This window comes from Protopterus annectens, chromosome 15.part0 (genome assembly GCF_019279795.1).
Source record: "Protopterus annectens isolate FY-2018-M chromosome 15.part0, PAN1.0, whole genome shotgun sequence".
Classification (NCBI taxonomy): domain Eukaryota; kingdom Metazoa; phylum Chordata; order Ceratodontiformes; family Protopteridae; genus Protopterus; species Protopterus annectens.
Window position 1 is genome coordinate 396,545,676 of NC_056749.1, and position 19,434 is coordinate 396,565,109.

General features: G+C 39.7%; 1 protein-coding gene across 2 annotated transcripts in view; it reads left to right on the forward strand.

Moving 5' to 3' along the window:
* The window catches only part of HDX (highly divergent homeobox), a 587,780-nt gene that overhangs the window by 376,118 nt on the left and 192,228 nt on the right, over window positions 1-19,434 (forward strand). For both annotated transcript variants that reach the window (XM_044057137.1, XM_044057138.1), the window contains exon 6: window positions 6,381-6,570. In XM_044057137.1, the coding sequence (XP_043913072.1) occupies window positions 6,381-6,570 (190 nt within the window). The remainder of the gene's footprint in view (window positions 1-6,380; window positions 6,571-19,434) is intronic.

Genomic DNA, 19,434 nt, shown 5'->3' on the forward strand with positions numbered 1-19,434 from the left:
AGTTTTATTTGATTTCAGTTGTTTTAGCCATGTATAGTGTAGATGTTACTTTAAATATTTTAATTGGATAATTGATTAATTGTAGTGAAGTATAATATAAGAGGGAATATTGTGAGCATTCATTTTACTCTGTAAAGGCTGATACGGCCGAGGCGCTAAGAGAGATCAACTGGTGAAGTTCTTCATTGTGCTTTTTATATTCAGTTTGCTGTGGAATTAAATAGATTTTTTGGAAAAGGTGTCGCTGGTTTCTTGGATGTGGTACAGCATTTCTTGATCTGAAGTGGTTTTAATTCAACATGACCAGTGACTTGTTTCCTTCCTTACTCCATATTTTTCGTGAAGCGGGGTTGGAATTCTCTCAAAGGAATGAACCTGTTAATGTTCCCGCTGACTCGAGAATGGTGACGAACAATGGTGATGTGATGAATAATCAACAGAACTGTGGTTTGGGAGAACAGCACTCTAATAAACACAATAATGCTTTCAAAAAATGGGAGGAAACTAGGTTCCGGACTACTACTAATCCGTTTGCAGCAGTAGGTAAGCACACAGAATTGTCGGCTTTTCCTGCAGCACAAGAACTTTGCTCCCAATTAGAAAAGTTACTGTTTAAAGAGACTGCCACTTTCTATAATTTAAACAGTTTACAAAGGTATCATGAGTTGCAAATTACCCCTAGAGGGCTGAGAGCTATCAAAAGTCCTTCTGCTCCATTTGAACTTGCGGAGGAGCAGGAACAAAGGTTTCATGACAGGTGGATAGCTGCAGCCCATAGGTGTAGTATGGAATGGGTCTCTATTTTAATAGATAGAGACAACTATAAGAGAAATAAAATATTGGAAGAGACCAAGAGAATGTGTGAGGAAGTGGTAAAGACCACATCTGAAGCTTCCTATGAGAAGGAATTAATACACAGAAAGAAGAACAAGTTACAAATAGACTTGCGTGATTATGAGAAGAATAAGGCTTTCATTTTGTCATCTAATTTACAAACCAAGAACTCAGGGACAACAAGATGGAAGAAGAGGAATATGCAAATCGAGAATATCCCCCCTTGCCTAGACCTGGTAACACGGAATCTTTACGATCTAATTTTAGTGAACCAGGTGCAGCAGAATTTGGCGCCAGAAAATGAGTATGGCAGGGACATGGTAATCAGATGGTCTAACTTAACAGGTATTGCATACAGTTGTGAATTCGCAGGTTGAACATGAAATGTTGGACTCATGTTAATTTATCTAATTATGAATTTGACAATGATGAAATGTCTGTTCTACAGAAAACTGCTTTCCTAGAATGCATGAAATTAAAATGGAACATTTTAGATTAGTTTGCATTTAAAGAATATTTTCATAATAATAAGACATATTACATGAATTTGACTAGTGAAAGTACTGATTTATCTAGTGACAACAGTTTTTATTCTTGTGATTCGGATGTAGAAAATAATGCATATGTTATGTTTGATACTAGCACAATATCTACCAAAAGTACTTTTATGCCACCATTTAAAAATGTTAATATTCAAAGGTTTAATAAATTCAATAACACTGAGAAAAGCTATAATTTATCAAGAAATGAATGGCATAAATTGAAACAACTGGGTAGGAATGATAATATTGTTTTTAAACCCTCGGACAAAGGGGGAAAATTAGTTGTCATGAATTCTTCTATGTATTATGAAATGTGTATGCAACATTTAAATAATGAAAAAGTTTATAGAAAGGTGAATACTACTATTTTGGGCCAGGCTGTAAAAGAGTTTAAGGTATTGATTGATAAAGGAGTAAGGTTACATTATTTTTACGAGAATATAGTTGACAACCTCCAGGTTGTCCTATAGTTTCGGCCATGGGATATTTTACACACAACCTGGGATGTCTTTTCAATGAAGTGTTACTTAAGGAAGTAATTAAACTTCCATCGTATATTAGAGATTCTTTTGACTTTTTGGATAGGGTTAAAAACATTAAATGGTTAGAAAACATGTATTTTGTAGTAGTTGATGTAACCAGTTTATATACTAATATCCAGCATAAATATGGACTGGAAGCTATACAGTTCTTTTTAGGAGATTATCCTAGAACACAATATATTAAAGAATTAGTTGATTTTTGTTTAAACAATAACATATTTGAATTTGAGGGGAGTCTTTATCAACAAAAAATGTATGCAAACATGTTTATGGGGTATTTGGAAAGTACCCATATATACAGAAGTGCCTTCTTTCAAAAATATGTAAAAAATTATTATAGGTTTATAGGCTACCTTATTTTCATATGTTACAATGGTATTGAAGAGGTAGATGAGTTTTTAGATTATATGAATAAAAATATATTTGGAATTAAATATGATCAAGCACGGGTTGGCTTGAAAGTTAATTTTCTTGATATTACTATTATTGGCATTAATAATGAGAAAATCAAAACCAAAATACACAGAAAAATTGATCAGCAGAATTTAATGTTACAAGCAACCAGCTATCATCCTCCAGACACTTTGGCTTCCGTACCATATGGAGAACTATTAAGAATTAGAAGACTGTGTAGTGATGAAAATAATTCCAAAACTGAGGCAATAAAAGCCATAAGAATGTTCTTAGATAGATAATAATGGACAGTCATATGAAGATTTATGAAAATTATAATACTAAAAGAGAAAGGAATAACAAGGGTTATATTAGAAACAAGAAATTAAAGAATAACAGCATAATCTTTGTTTCTACATATACAGTCTTTGTAATAGATTTAATAAAGTATTAAGAGAATATTGGAAAGTAATCAGGAGGCAAGTATTTAGTTTATCGGAAATAGAATTAAGAACATCTTCTCAAAGGGGATGTAATATTAAAGATTTCTTAGTACATAGTAGATACCATAGACCAAAAGAATTGATGAGAGCTAATATAAGAAGACTGGGTCCTAATCCTTGTGGCAGATGTTCCATTATGTAGTACCTATGCTCCATTATATTAATGGAAAAACATTTCAAACACAAGATTGTTTATAATTTATGCAATAACATGTTCATGTAATTGTTTGTATACAGGTGAAAGCAAAAGGAGTTTAAGTGAGAGAATTAAGGAGCGTATATTAGGGATATAAAGAATAAAAAAAATCAACAGCCCAGTAGCAGATCATTTTAATTAAACTGATAGTTTAATGGTAACGATTTTGGAACACATTACCTTACACTTTTCTGGTGAAAATTTACTGAAATATTTATTAAGGAAGAAGGAATCACTTTTAATAATGAAGTGTAATACTTTGCAGCCGAACGGGCTGAATAAGGAATGTCATTGGCAGAGTTTTATTTGATTTCAGTTGTTTTAGCCATGTATAGTGTAGATGTTACTTTAGACATTTTAATTGGATAATTCATTAATTGTAGTGAAGTATAATATAAGAGGGAATATTGTGAGCATTCATTTTACTCTGTAAAGGATGATATGGCCTAGGCGCTAAGAGAGATCAACTGGTGAAGTTCTTCATTGTGCTTTTTATATTCAGTTCGCTGTGGAATTAAACAGATTTTTTGGAAAAGGTGTCGCTGGTTTCTTGGGTGGTACAGCAGTTCTTGATATGAAGTGGTTTTAATTACTTATTTATATTTGATGGCCATTAATGTCTAACAGGGAAACCCATTTATAGTAAAATACTAGAGAGAAAAAGATCTCTAGTCAAGGAGAATATAAAAAGTATAGCAAGGACGACACTACAAACCTAGAGGCATCTTTAATCAACTGAACCAAACATCATGTCTTTGGTTGGAAACCTGAGTATTAAGAAAACAAAAATGTCGCGCAGTCATAAGAATAATGTGCAGTGTAAAGCAAGACAGTATACTGAGGCCAGGCGCAAAACCCAGACTGTGGTACTGAGAAGCAGCAGCAGCATATGTGTAGTGGCAGCACGGATAGTGTGTGTGAGTGTGTGTGTGAGTGTGTGTGTGTGTGTGTGTGTGTGTGTGTGTGTGTGTGTGTATACGCTCCCATGTGCAGTGTTCAGCATCTGTCATTCTGCACTCATGTATGTAAATAAATGCTAACTGTAAGTTACCCGAGGTTACTTGAGGTTGTCTCAGATTATTATAAATATACTCATTATGAAACAGTCACTCAGATCATAAGCCCAGGCTGCAGTCTTTCCATCAGTTGTTTTGGTCCTCTGCATTATGCATGGAACCTCAGGGGTCAGAGTTTATGCGTCATGCCTGCATAATTTATTGTTGACCTCTGGACATTGTATGAAGTTTGCATGAGATCCCCTAGACTGTATTGGTTTTGAGTACTGCAGTTTCATCTCATCTCAGAAACATCCTAGTTCATTGATTTGTTTAAACGGTCCCTCTGTATTATATGCACATTTGCTCATGTGGCTAGGATTTTTGTGCAAGAGGGTATGTGAAAGACTAGTTTGCTTATGTTGTTTACAAATAAAGTATGTGAGCGGTGCAAGAAAAAAGAACTTTTGTAATTAATTGCTCATTCACTGTATGTGCTGTGTGGCCTGCTACCACTAGAGGGCGATGTGCTCATTGATATATGGTTCCATTTGGCAGAAACAAAATTACTGAAAAAATATCTTTCTTAATTTCATTCTGTTTGATTGTTAAACTATTAAAAATTTTTCATGGTGGCTGAAGTCTAACTTTGATAAAAAGAATATCTGATTGTCATTAGATCACCTATTTGTGAGCTTCTCCTACCTTTAGGACCAGATGATACAAATTGTCTTAGTAGTTTTACCCCAAATCCACTGCTCCATGAGAAAATTTGAGGAGAAGTTAAAAAAAAAATGGCAACAAACTTTCCGAAAAAATGCCTGTTACCTCATTAGCATGCATAAGATAAACAATTTGAATCTAATAGCATCCCATGTAGTCTGACTTAAACTGACTATAAGAGAAAGAAACTCTGAAAGGTCAAGTCCATGTTGCAGCCAGCAAATATAGCACTAAATAAGCCAGCAGGAGCACTAGAATGGGATGTACTTTTCATTAGATTTGAGGTTTACTTTAATTCTGGCAACCAACAGTGGAGGTTACATTAAAGTATCAATGAGATTGAAGCATCTCTGTAAAATACAGGAAAAAATGAAGGTTTTTAGGACACTAGTGCTAGATATAGTAGTTATAACAGTTTAAATAGAAATCTGTTTTATATGTATAGCAAAGGTTAATGGTCAATCAGTAGTTCTGACGTGCTTTTTTCCTAGCAACTTTATCAGTAAAAGTAGCTCAGGCAATCTTGTTGCTTCAGTACTTCATAAAGAAGATGCAGAATTATAGATGCTATTGTCACCGTATGCATACACTTTATTGTATTTACTGTATATTAAAACTCAATGAAGTGTGATATATATTTTAAGTTGTTTGAGTTTAGATTTCTTTGTGAACACAGGCAGGAAGAGGTAATGGCCATTTTTCTAACAAAACAGCATGCTTGCAGCATAGTTTTGCTAAAACTGTTCATGTTTGTGGAAAATGATGCAGAGACTGTATCTACAGTTTTATTTCTGTATGTTTAACAAATAAGAGCTTCAAAATGATATTTTCTATAACTTGTTAATGGTGTTTTTGAGCTATGACTTGAAAATCCAGTTTTGTTATACAAGGTAACTACAGGCAGAAGATGCTTGATGAGAAAGGAATAACCATACATCCCTGCTGCCACTGGAGAGTTTGATAAATAAGTTGTTAAGGAGCATCATATTTAGTCTGTAGTTTCCTCTGTAAATTGTACTGCATTTCTAAAGCAAAGCATGATGGCACACATATCTGCATGCTTCTCATCTGAATAGACTCTAGTTATGCTTTTGAACATCCTCGGATGGTTAGACAGAAATAACAGAGCAATACCTACATAATCAGAAAAGAGAAAACCTGGTTTGTGGTATAAAGGTGAACTCACATTCATGTTTGTTGTTTTTTCCCAGTGTCTGTATCAGAAGTATTAAAAGCCTTAACCTTTGGCTGTGGCCTTGTCCTACTGCTGTACCTGATGGCTGTTCACAGGGTTTGCACTGCATATTAGTATACAATACAGTTCACATGACATACACTTTGCACTAAGGACAATCTAGTAACTAGCCTTTTCTTGTGACATTTTTATTTCTAGCAATTACATGCGTCTCATATATTTAGAGTGGTGTAGTCACAGATCTTTGCTGTTGAGCAGTCTGTTGAGCATTTAATCGGTTTATTCCCTGTTAGTGTTGTGTAAATTTATATTCACCTGTCATAATTGTTGCAGAGCTTCCAGAATAAATTTTACTTTAACTGTGGTATTATCTTTAGTTTTATGAACATGATTGTTACTACTGCTAAAGCAGTCATTTGCATATGCATTTCTGATTCTTACATTTGTAATTTCAAAGACTTGGATAGGCAACCGGAGAAGAAAGTATCGTTTAATGGGTATCGATGTCCCACCACCACGAGGGGGTCCAGCTGATTTTGCTGACCAGCCTGTTTCAGGTACATCCCCCCTACTGGATGAAGAGACTGGTCCTGAAGGAAGTGAAGATAATGACCAAAATGATGAGCTATCTGTGTGCTCATCTGAAGGTACTGTGCTGATTGATTTAACAACAGGGTATTGGTTACTCCCCCTCTCTCCCTCCATGTGTAATGCTATATAACTTTGCCAGTTTGACAGTTACAAATTTCATTCATTTTACAGTTAATATCAAAAACTTGATCAAGTATCTAAAATGTTCGTAAGCTGTTTTTCCTTTGTGGTCCTATCCCGAAACTGGAAATAAGATGGGTCTTCTCTTTAACTTTCAAGAATGAAAAGAAATTCTCTTAACCATTGTGTTTACTTCATCTTTGACTAGCTATACTGAGTGGAAGTTAAATGGGACATGGAGAAATTGTGTTACAAAGTCCAAGTAGCCCAAGTACAGGTAAAAACTTTTCAGTGTACATGTTATGCTTGGCAGCTGGTGCCCCTTTTGTGATTTATAACCACAGCAATTTGTAAAATCAAATAGCTTAATTTTGTGAATTACCTACACAGAGGAATCACATGATCCCTAGCCTATGGCTTGATCCAGCATGTACCATGGTTCATTCTGTCCACATTTACCAAGTGATTGCACCTGATTCCTTGTTCTTCACCACAGAGATCTTGCACATAATGCAAGTGCTCCAGTTTCCCAGTTCTGTTGCTTTTAGCACATCATTTCTGCTGGATCATAGTTGCCTTAATCGCACAGAAATTATAACAAATGTACAGCACAAACAGAAGCTTTAAGAACATTCTCATTATACTACTAACTGCAGACTGAAACCTACCTTCGGTAAACATGTTCTTTGTGTACCTCCAGTTAGTCTCCACCCTTTGTAATCCAGACAGACAATATTTCAGAAAGAATAAGAAATACATTAGACGAACAGCTACAGAAAAAATAATTTCTTAAAAATAACGTGTCCTAAAAGTCATTTTAAAATCTCATTTTTTTGTTAATATAATTGCCATTTTCCAACTTTAAAACATTTCAGAAGAAGAACATTTTGGATAAGCAGTATTCTAAATGAATCTTTCCAGTAAGTGTTTTTATGTGGTTAACATATAGGCAGTCTCTACTTTGAAACTGGTGTAGTGGACTTAAGAACATCCACCACTGAACTATTATTAGTGACATGTATGATACATTATGATATGGAGTATGCGTCTGCATACAGCGCTTGAGCACAGTTCCAAAAACAGGATCTCAAAAAACATTAAATGAATTCCTTCTCCTAAAGAAGTTGTTTCTTCAATTAAAATACCACACACTGTTTCACTTTAAGGATACTTTTTAACTTTCAGCAGGCAGATGAGATGTTTCCTTGTTCTCCCTTCAACACAATTAAATTTTAGCTTTGCGGAAATATCTTACAGAGTTCCAGGACATGCATTACTAAACGGAACTACTTTTAATAAGACATATTCCCTTGGAATAACATTTCATAGTAACTTTGTCCTGATTTTGGTTTTGCTACCACATTTGTAAATCCATTAGTATTTTGTACAATGGTGTAATTTATGCTGGATGCCCAATTGCTTGCAAACATCAAACATTACACCAGGTCTACTTTTCTGGATGGCTGAATTGCATTTACAGGCAGAAGATTTTTAACATAGCTTTTCTGTTGCATGTATATGGAATTCTCCAGTAACATAGTAAGAACGGGGCTAAAAGGGCCAGTTGCCTCAGATGCAAAATGTTGGGGGTACAATCAAGAGCACCAAATCCTACATCCATTTTTTTCTGCACTGAAATGCGGGCATGGATTTGGTGGGGAGTGGATCAGCTACTGCTGATTAGTTGTCAACAGAAAGCTAAAGAATGCTTTTCTGCACTGAGGAGATGGCTAGATTGGCTGTTGGGTTGTTTTTACAGGAAGCTAAAGCCCTTTCTTTTTTTGGCACTTCTCATGCAGAGCTGAGAGGGTGGATCTCAGCACCTTGAGGCTAATAGCTTGGTTATTTCACTAACTGCTTCCCAAGTCTCTTCTTTGGACAGGGATGTGCTGGACATTTCAAAAGAAGCCAAAAAAACGTAGTACCAGAAAGTTATATATTTCAAAATGGAAAATGTTTTGAGTCTGGTGTCAGTGACAAAGTATCTCCCCAAGTTAGGCAGAGATCAACTATGTTCTTTCCTAGCTTACACAGTTACTCAAATATGTTTTGTCCTACTCATCCATTATTCTGTTTTTTTCTCATGGTCCTATCAGAAAAATCCTATAGATGGAAAGGTATTGATATCTAAAACTTCTGCAATGTGTGTCACATTGTTGGAAATATGTATGTGTTTTAACTTGCAATCATTTAAGCATGGAGGAAGAACTTGTATTTTTGATGGCTTTGTTATTTTTATTAAACCTTCATAAGTTTTTATACTTTTGGCTTATATTATCCAGATTTTTTATAAATTCAATTTTGTAGTTTGGTGTATCAGGGTACTTTTAGCTGGACAAGAAAGTTTTTTTTTGGTTTTGTGAAGTAGATAAAGCCTATCAGCAAACAATCCTCATTTCAAAATGCATTTCTTGCTGCATTGTCTTTTGTTGCCAACATCATGGGAAGCAAATTGTTTAACATATCAGATGTCAGTCAACCAGGGCTACCGCCACTACTGCTGCATTTCTTAGATGGGCTCCACCCAGGAAATTTTTAGAGGCTGCCACTTGGTCCTCTATCCACACCTTTATCAGACATTACAGTCATTCTATTTTCTCCATTACAAGAGCAGGATTTACTTATGCAGTCTTTCAGGGCATTTTAGCTTCTGGTTAATTATTTCTTTTCCTGCCTCTCCCTTTTTCACCTTTGGGAATCCTACCATATAGATAGTATGGCAACAATGAAACACTATAAACGTAGTGCAGTTGTGTCTATTTACCATGAATATAGACATTTGAGTGTCTTTACTTGCAGTATGTCTTCCCTCCCACCTTCTCCTCTGTCATTCCTTAAAGTTGAGGTGGAGATCCCCCCCCCTTTCTCCTTCATTATGTCTTTAGAGTCCCTTCGTTTGCACACTGAGAACTTTGGGGTGCCTTGTACTCCAGGCCTGGAGCTTCATCTTGGAATTCTTCTCCTTTTTTGTGGGGACAAGAAAGGCCTTTAAGGTGGTGCTTGCTGACGACCCTTATACTGAGATGACCTGATATCAGATGCAGGATATCCACCAAACCAGGAGTCTGAGTTAGATCTCTGGTATTTGGGCTGGCCAAGGGCTACCTCAGCAAAAATAACCCATATAGTTATTACTGCAACAGCTGTACTTTTCTTCTAGTTCAGTATGCCAGACATACTTCTAGCTTCAGTATTTAAATTTTGCCTTATCTACAGTATATACACACACACACAGATATTCTTTTCTAGAAGATGCAACTTTGTGTTCTCATGTCTTGCAGACTTCCCCAATTTAAGATGAAGGTATGCATGCACACCCATTTTAGAGGGATAATGCATACCTGCTTCAAATACAAAATTATATTATTTTGTCACTTTAATTGCCTCTGTTTCACCTCTCATCAACACACAATAGGTGTTTTCATGTAGTTCTTGGCTTTAATAGCTTTTTTACTTTGAGAATTTGCTGTGTTTGTTTCATCATGCAGTTTCTGAAAACCTGGAGGGTAGTTACTCCTTAAGACATTTTGCAGCTTAATGTGAAGTTGTTTATCACAATATTGTCTGATCTGCTGTGCCCGGGAATAGCTGCCAAACAGGGTATTTCACTTTGAGGTTGCCATTGTCCAGAAACTTTCTAGGTTTTGGCCATTGCAGCCTAAGTTGGGAAGGAACAGAACTTCTCCACATCCCACAAGTGGGTAGTCTTGCCTGGAAATGCCAGGGGAGCTTCCTGACAGGGGTTATTACATACCCCTTCCTGGTCATAGTTCAGGGCTGTACATTTTTCATTGATACCCTTTTCTTTTCCCTTCTCATGGGTTACCTTTTGAAGCAGGGAAATATATGCTGATTTCACTAGTTGCATCTGCCCTTGATAGGGCAAGGAAGTCTTGGTTTGACAGTCTGCAAAAAAACAAAGCAAAAAACACAGCATCAATGGGACCAGATGGTGTCCCGGGCTGCATCCTACATGAACTCCAAGAAGAGCTAAACCCAAACATAAAACTACTGTTCAATCTCAGGCTTACCACAGGATATGTACCCAAAGAGTGGCGTACAGCAACAGTGGTCCCTCTCCACAAAGGTGGTGCCTCAACGGATCCTGGAAACTATCGCCCCATAAGCCTGACTAGCTTGGTCTGCAAAGCTATGGAAAGGATCATCATGGACCTCATAAAAAAAGATATTGGGGACCTACAGACACTGGATCCTACCCAGTTCGGCTTTGTTAAGGGCAGATCCTGCCTCTTAAACCTGGTCGATTTCTTTGATACAGTTAACAAGGCCATTGACGAGGGGAAGGTGGTCCACACAGCCTACCTGGACCTCACAAAAGCCTTCGATACAATGCCCCACTCGGGCATTATAGATAAGCTCACCAGCTTAAATATAAACCCCTATGTTACTAGATGGGTTGCAAACTGGCTCAAGGACAGAACCCACATGGTTAGAATTGCTGGAGACATGTCAGACTCCAAACCAGTTACAAGTGGCATCCCACAAGGCTCACTCCTGGGACCTCTCCTGTTCGGTATATATTTCTCAGAGGTACATGCCAACACGGAAGGACTGTGGCTGACCAAGTTCGCAGATGACTGCAGACTGGGCGTTATAATCGACTCTCCAGCCGACACAAGCATCCTCCAAAAGGGCCTCATAGAAACAGACAACTGGTGCCAGAGCCATGGCCTCAAGCTAAACGCCAAGAAGTGTATAGTCATCCCCTTTGGCAAAAACAAAGTGCCCACAAATTACCACATAGGTGGTAATCCATTAAGTACGGAAGAAGTAATTATGGACCTGGGGACCCAAGTTGATAGCAGTCTCTCATTTGACAACCACGTGGCCAAAGTGGTTAGAAAAACATTTTATATAGCCCACCTAATCATGAAGGGATTCACATCTAGATCAGGGGAGGTCATCGTGCCTCTTTACTCATCCCTCATCAGGCCCATAATTGAGTACAATGCCCCTTTTGGGATGTACCTTACCAGACACCTGCAGCAACTGGAAAGACCCCAAAAGTACCTCACCAAGAGGATCAAAGGGCTCAAACAGATGCCATATGCTACCCGGTTAAAGAAACTTCAGCTCTACTCAGTGGCATACCGCCTGCTCAGAGGCGATCTGTACCTGACGTATAAAGCCATGTCCAACCCGGAATTAATGGACATGCTGCACCTCAGAAAATCCAAATCCCATCGAGCTACGTGCTCGAGAGACTTGAACCTCAGCACTGAAATAAATAGGACATGCTGGAGGGACATATTCATAACCCAGAGGCTTCCTTCACTCTGGAATAAAATCCCAGTCCAGGTTAGGCAGAGTCCCTCATTGACTCTCTTCAAGAGGAATCTTGATGAGTGGATGGGAGATAGTAGGTTTACCCCAGGTATCATTTCTGTGTCACTGTTAGAGGCACAGTATACTAACCTCGAAAAAGGGCATAGCAAAATTAATTTAAAATGGGTGGCGAAAGCCAAACACACTCTGGCTAGGCTTATAAATGCCCTAGGGCAGATAGCCTAGTATGAACCTATGCATATAGGCACACTTCAAAGCCTGAGTAAAGACTTGAGTGTTTGTTTTCTATGAGCATATGTGCAGATACATTCTTCGTGGTGTCATCTGTGGTTTGAACTTTGAGTAATTTGTAGTCGATCATGCCCTTCTAGGGGCACATTTCAGATTTTTTGTGGTGTTGGGTCAGTAGTTTTGGTGTGCTGATTTGAGGAATAATCTCTCACTAAATCTTGTGTAAGTCCTCCATTTCTGCAGCTTTTCCCATTGCTGTCAATGAATAGTTGCTTGCTGTGCTGGTTACTTTGTGAGTATGCCATTGGATCAGCTTTGGAGCGGAGGACAGAGCTTCTTGCCTGTTTGTCATGGAGCTTAATATATTCCAGGGTATTGTGTGTCTGGCTCACCTCGTGGCATTTAGTATGATATAGTATGGAATCTCAGTCAGTTTTGCCCCTTCTGTAGCCATCCTGATAGCACCAGTTATTTTGAGGCAGTATAGCTGCTGCCGCATGCTTACTGAAAAGACTAAGAAACCTCAGCCCTTAGTTCAGACAGCAATACCCTCACCTTCACCTGGTATGCCCATATCCAGTACACATACCTCTACGAGTCAGAGTGCAGACTTCATGCCGTTAAGGCCTACTGAGACTGCATCCACCCGTGAAAGTGTTTTACTAAATGTGTTGCCAGCAATATTGATACCACCCTCACCAGACCAGATCACAATAGTGTGAATGATGTTCTTCATGTTTCACTGTTGTAGCCATTACATTTGAGTAATCCTGCTGGCAGGTTGCCCTCAGTCGGCCTCAATTCCAAAGTCCTGGGTCCTGCATCAGTTACTGTCACCCCTTCCCTGACGTCAGGTCGTCAGGGGTATAAAAGATGCAGCTGACGCCATTTTCTTCAGTCTTTCTTGCCGTGCGGTGCCCGAAGCAGAAGCAGTTCAGAAGTGCTGGTCGGCTGACTCCTGAGATTTTCGTGTTCGAGTTTCAGATCCGAAGTCTTCATTAAAAGCTAAGTACCCCATTGGGGAAACTTTTTTCTTGCTCCAGACCGATGTCAGAAAAAGTTAATAATTGTATTTCTTGTGGGAAGCAAATACCTCATAAGGACTTTCATTCTTACTGTATTCCTTGCCTAGGCCCTGACCACGATGTTTCAAGTCGTCGGTTTTGTGCTAGATTTAACCAACGCACTATTAAGCGTCGGTACGATTTTATACTAAGTTATTTTGGGTGCAGATTTAATTATACAATGTCGTCGGATAGCCATCCAACTACCGGAGTTCACAAAAAGCGCAAAGAAAAAGATAGGCAAGCGAGGTTCAAAACCGACGACGAAGCTTCTCTTAAGCCAGCGCTGGTTCGCCGGTTCTCAGTGAGGTGCTTTCACAGCCCCTGACGCCTGCTACTTTAGAGTCACAGGCCGCTACCGACTCCCACGTGGAGTCGGTCAGTCCGCTGGAAACGCAAGGTATTGGAGCCTCAGAGACTATTCCCTCAGATGGGTCTGGAGCCGCTGAGCAGGCATCGGCTTCTGAGGGTGTTTTCAGACCTAAACAATTATACATTAAACCAACTACAGCTTCAAAGGTAAAGACTAAAGCACCTTTAAAGGCAAAGAAACAAGTTCACCAGCCACATGGACAGGCCTCCATGCCCAAAAAACAGATGCTCAAAATGGCCGAAGACTTAATTACCTTGATTAGGGGTTCCCATCCCCCTCCTAATAAGAGGCCTAGGCAAGAGACAGACTATGAATCTTCAGATCAGCTTTCCATTTCCTCAGATTCCTCTTCTGATCAGGAATATTCTCTTCCCCCTATGAGGATTCTGATGCTGAAGAGTCTATTCCTTCAGCTTCTCTTCCTGAGGACTATTCCTTTGGGGAAACATTGCATACCATGAGGGAGCATTTCCACTGGGAGAGCCAAGATTTTTCAGAATCTAAGAAGAGGCTCAGGGTCTTCCTTCTACTACCTCAACACAGGCCTCTAGCTATTCCACCTGTGTTAGACATTGTAGATGATGTGTTTTCAGAGTCTAGTCTGACCCCTGACTTCTTACCTCCAGCTCCTGTTAAGCCTGACAGATACTACAGGGTTCCTGACTCTCATAAATTCCTTTTCAAAAACCCTGCTGCAGACCCAAAAACTATTTCTCAGGGTCCCAAAGGGGTTAAGGCTTCCACTGCAAAAAACCCTACCCCCTCTGACAGAGATTCTAGGGCACTGAATAAATGGGGAAAAAAGATTTACACATCTGCTACCTTGGCTATAAGAGCCTTAAACTGCCAGTTTCATATGCTCAAATATCAGCAATATGTCATGACACTGCTTAAACAGAAAAGGTTGGTAAATTCTGATTGTGCAGAAAACAAAGAAATGCAGGATTTATTGCATGCAGCTGATCAAGTTGGAAAGCATACTTTGCAATGTGGTTTTGATTCTCTGGAGGCCTCCTGCAGGGCCGCTGTTATGGGTTCTGTAATTAAGAGGCATGCTTGCTTAAAGGAACAAAATCTGCCTGATCATGTCAAAGCTAAATTATTAGATGCACCATTACAGCATGATACCCTGTTTGGTGTTAAAGAAAATGGAGGACAACACTAAATACATGCAAATGGTCAAAGATTTTTTACAAGTACAGCCACCTAGGTTTAGCAGACACTGGCCTACAAAGAATTGGTCCTTTCCAGTGTCAGACAGACCTCAAAGGGGCAGATCCAGACGCCCTAGAGGCAGATCCCAGTCGCAAGGTTATTACAGGTCTAAGCAGTGGGGTGCTTCTACTTCCAAAAGTGGAGAAGACAAATCACAACTATACAGGAAACAGTCCCAATGACTTCCTCCTGCCTGCACCAAGCACTTATCTACTGGTAGCACCCTTAGGGGGAAAAATAACACTTTTTTCTTAAAATTGGCACATTATAACCCAGGACAAATGGGTTCTAGACATAGTGTCACAAGGCTACAAGTTTCACTTCCATACCCTGCCAAGGGCAAACAGTTGGCCAGACCTGACAAAAAATCAATGGGCAGAGGCTCAAAAACAAGTCTCATCCCTCATGGACATGGGGGCTATTCAACAAGTGCCACAGCAAGAGCAGGGACAAGGATTTTACTCACGACTATTCTTGGTATCCAGAAAGGACAAATCATGGAGACCAATACTGAACCTATCTATTCTAAACACTTTCCTGGATATACCAAAATTCAAGATGTTGACCTTGCAACAGCTTCTGCCCATGCACTTAGACCTAAAAGAGGCTTACCTGCATGTCCCAGTCAGACAGTCATGCAGAAGATACCTCAGATTCAAGGCTGGTTCAAAACATTACCAATTCTCTGCACTGCCCTTTGGTTTATCTACTGCGCCCAGGGTCTTCACAAAGTGCCTGGCACCAGTAATTGCTTTCTGCAGACAAAGAGGAATACCGATATATCCTTACTTGGACGACTGCCTCATTCAAGCAGAGAACAAGGACATTCTACTACAGCATCTGGTGTTTGTGAAAAGACTTTTAACATGCCTAGGGTACACAGTCATTGAAAATAAATCAAAACTAGTACCCTCTCAAGAGATAATATTCCTGGGTGCAAGCTTAAATACAACTGCCCAGATGGCTTATCTCATGCCAGACAAACTGACTACCTATTTCAAGGAAATGGCAACAAAGGCCCACTTATCTGCAAGAAAAAGTCTGCAGGCTTTGGGCTTCATGGCATCCTGCATCCTGCTAACTCCATATGCAAGACTCCATATGAGGAAACTTCAATGGTACCTATAAAGTGTCTGGACACAACATTGCCACAGCCTGGAAACAATGATTACTGTCATTCCCTGCCTGCAACAGGAGTTTCGATGGTGGGCAAAGGCTTGTCACCAAAACAAGGGACAGCCATTCTCATTACCCCCAGCCAGGCAGAACCTAACAACGGATGCATCAGATTATGTCTGGGGGGCCCAAATGACAGGAAAAGGCATTCAGGGCACCTAGTCCACAAATCAAATGCATTTACATATCAATCAAAAAGAGATGCTAGCTGTTCAAAATGCCCTGACAGCCTTCAAGGACTTAATTAATCTGGGACAACTACTGATAGAGACAGACAATACCATGGTCATGTGGTACATAAACAAGCAGGGGGGCACGCATTCTTACCCCCTTTGCAAAGTAGCCATGACTTTATGGGACACAGCATTGACTTACCAAGTTCATCTGCAGGCACAATTCCTGCCAGGAAAGGACAATACTCTGGCAGACAAACTAAGCAGAAACCTCATGGATCCCCACGAGTGGCACCTGGATCCACAAGTCTTCATCATGATAACAAAGAAATGGGGACTCCTGGACTTAGATCTATTTGCCTCCCCTCACAATTATCAACTAAAAAGATTCTGCACAAGGACTTATTGCAGACAAGCATGGAAAGTGGACGCCTTATCTTTCAACTGGAAAAACCTATCAGTATATGCCTTTCCTCCACTGCCTCTCCTCCCCAAGGTACTCCTAAAGGTGAGACAGGAGAAATCAAAAATGATTCTGATTGCCCCAGACTGGCCCCGCCAGTACTGGTATCCGATCTTAAGGAACTTGTCTCAACACCCAGCCTGGACCTTACCTGAAATACCTCATCTACTGTCCCAACAAAACAATCAGATTCTGCACAGCTAACTCAGGACTCTAAACCTGACAGCATGGCGGATAATGTAGCCATACAAAGCACACCTCTCAGTAAAGCTGTGATGGATGTCATTTTGGAAGCCAGAAGGCCTAGTACTAGAAAATCATATGCTGGAAAATGGAAGAGATTTTGTGCTTGGAACCAAGCTCAAGGAACTGACACATCTGTACCAAATATCCCTCAGATTTTGCAATACTTAACTGAGATGCTGGACAAAGGCCTATCTTTTTCATCAATTAAAATTCATGCCTCTGCCATTTCGGCTCATTACAATACAGAGCCACCACTCTTTTCTCATCCTTTATTAAGGCAGAACCTCAGAGGAGCCAAAAATTTAAGGCCTCCAAGGAGATTGCCAATGCCTGCATGGGACCTCAATTATGTCTTGGAAAAAGTCACCCTACCTCCTTTTGAGCCAGCTGCTACTGTAGATATAAAGTTTTTATCTTGGAAAACAGCTCTGCTCCTAGCAATAACTTCTGCAAGACGAATGTCAGAGCTACAGGCTCTCATGGCTGTGGAACCTTTTATCATTTTTTATCCAGACAGGGTCTTTCTGAGGACAAACCCTACATGTATGCCTAAGGTGGTGTCCAGTGTAACCCTTAACCAAACTATTAATTTGACAACTTTTTATCCAAATCCACTGAACAAGGTTGAGAAAATTCTGCATTCTTTAGACGTACACAGACAACTTAGACAAAATTAAAGTTTTCAGAAAGACAGAACAATTACTAGTGGCATATGCTGCAGGATCACAAGGAAAGGCTCTCTCCAAGCAGACTATTTCAAAGTGGATAGGTCACTGCATTTGTTTCTGCTACTCTCAGCATGGCAAGCCAGTGCCTATGGGCATTAGGCCGCATTCAACCAGAGCTGCAGCCACTTCTGCAGCCTTTCTCAGGGGAGTACCAACCAAAGACATTTTGGAGGTCGCTACTTGGAGTTCAGTGCACACCTTTACAAAGCATTACAATCTGCCACTTTACTCTAAATCCAGAGCAGGCTTTGCCACTGCAGTTCTGCAGGGCCTCATAGCCGCTCCGAATGTTGTTTAGCTCCAGTCCCCCAACCATAGCTTTGGGACTCTACCCAAATGTAATGACTGCAACAGTGAAACATGAAGAACATAGTACAGTTGTGTACACTTACCATAAATGTAGATGTTTGAGTGTATTCACTGTTGCAGTCCAGGTTACCCACCCGCCATCCCCCTTATTTCTGCTGGAACTTATCTTTACTTCTCTGATCTATACAACCTATGTGGTGTATTTGCTTGTAGATGAAGGTAAAGTTTATTTAGGTTTATTTGTGTTTTATTTATATATCTAGCCTACCCTTTTGGGGGCACCTGACATCTGGGGCAAGAAAAACTGAAGAAAATGGCGTCGGCTGCATCTTTTATACCCCTGACGACCTGACGTCAGGGAAAGGGTGACAGCAACCGACTCAGGACCCAGGACTTTGGAATTCAGCCCAACTGAGGGCAACCTGCCAGCAGGATTGCCCAAATGTAATGACTGCAACAGTGAATACACTCGAACATCTACATTTACGGTAAGTGTACACAACTGTATTTAGTCTGTCTTTCCTAATTGAGTACATGGGATAGAAGGTTCTCAGATGCATCCATCCTGACAAATGTATTATTTATTTATTTTACATTTGTTGACTGGGCTAGTCTAACTGGATATATGTCCATTTTCAGTAGATGCCCACGGAGATAAGCTCCAAGACATGGTTGAAATACAATAATACAATAATACAAGTACAAACAAAAAATAAGAAATAAAATCTAATATTCTAGTAAAAATAGCAATTTTCCTGGTATGGAAAAAAAAATGCATCAACAATGGTAACATGTATTTCAGCATAGAGGCAGCAAATACAATTATGACCTGGTAGTGGCCCACTTGGTTGTGAATGATGTAGATCTTCTGCCAGTGGGACATGCATAACTATATGATTGATGCTGCTATGCATATGTCCAGGACAGAAAATGCGCTGGTCTTGAGAGGTATTTTTTGCCAGCATTCAGCATGATGTCATGATTCAATGGTGTCACTCGTCCCTCCTCCTCCGTAGATGACAAGCAGGTGGGGTATTTTGTTTAGCTGCTTTAATACATAGAAACAGATCAGTGTGGGTAGCAGCATCATAAAGTATAAACAAACTGGTTAACAGGCAGACCTTACGTACATACATGCTTACATCACAACAGCTTACTACAAAGTGGCAGTCAGACTTGCACGTGCTCAGTATTTATACACTTGTACAAGCCCTTGGATAGCTTCTTAAAGATATATACACACACTGATCTACAAATGGCAAGGTCATTATCTGTAGTAAATGGCTATGTAGCTGGTGTCATTGTAGGGGACTCAACATGTATGAACTGTGACAGCTTTATAGGAGGCAGATTAGAGCAGAGCAGTTTAAACAAGAGAGGCATTTACAGTAAAACAGGTATGGGCACAAAGAAGGACTGCAAGGCAGGGTTTGCATGGAAATTGTTTCCCTCTGAAGAGCTGAATACTGTGTATTGCCTATGCATCAGTCTCTTCCCACAACCTTTTAACCCCCT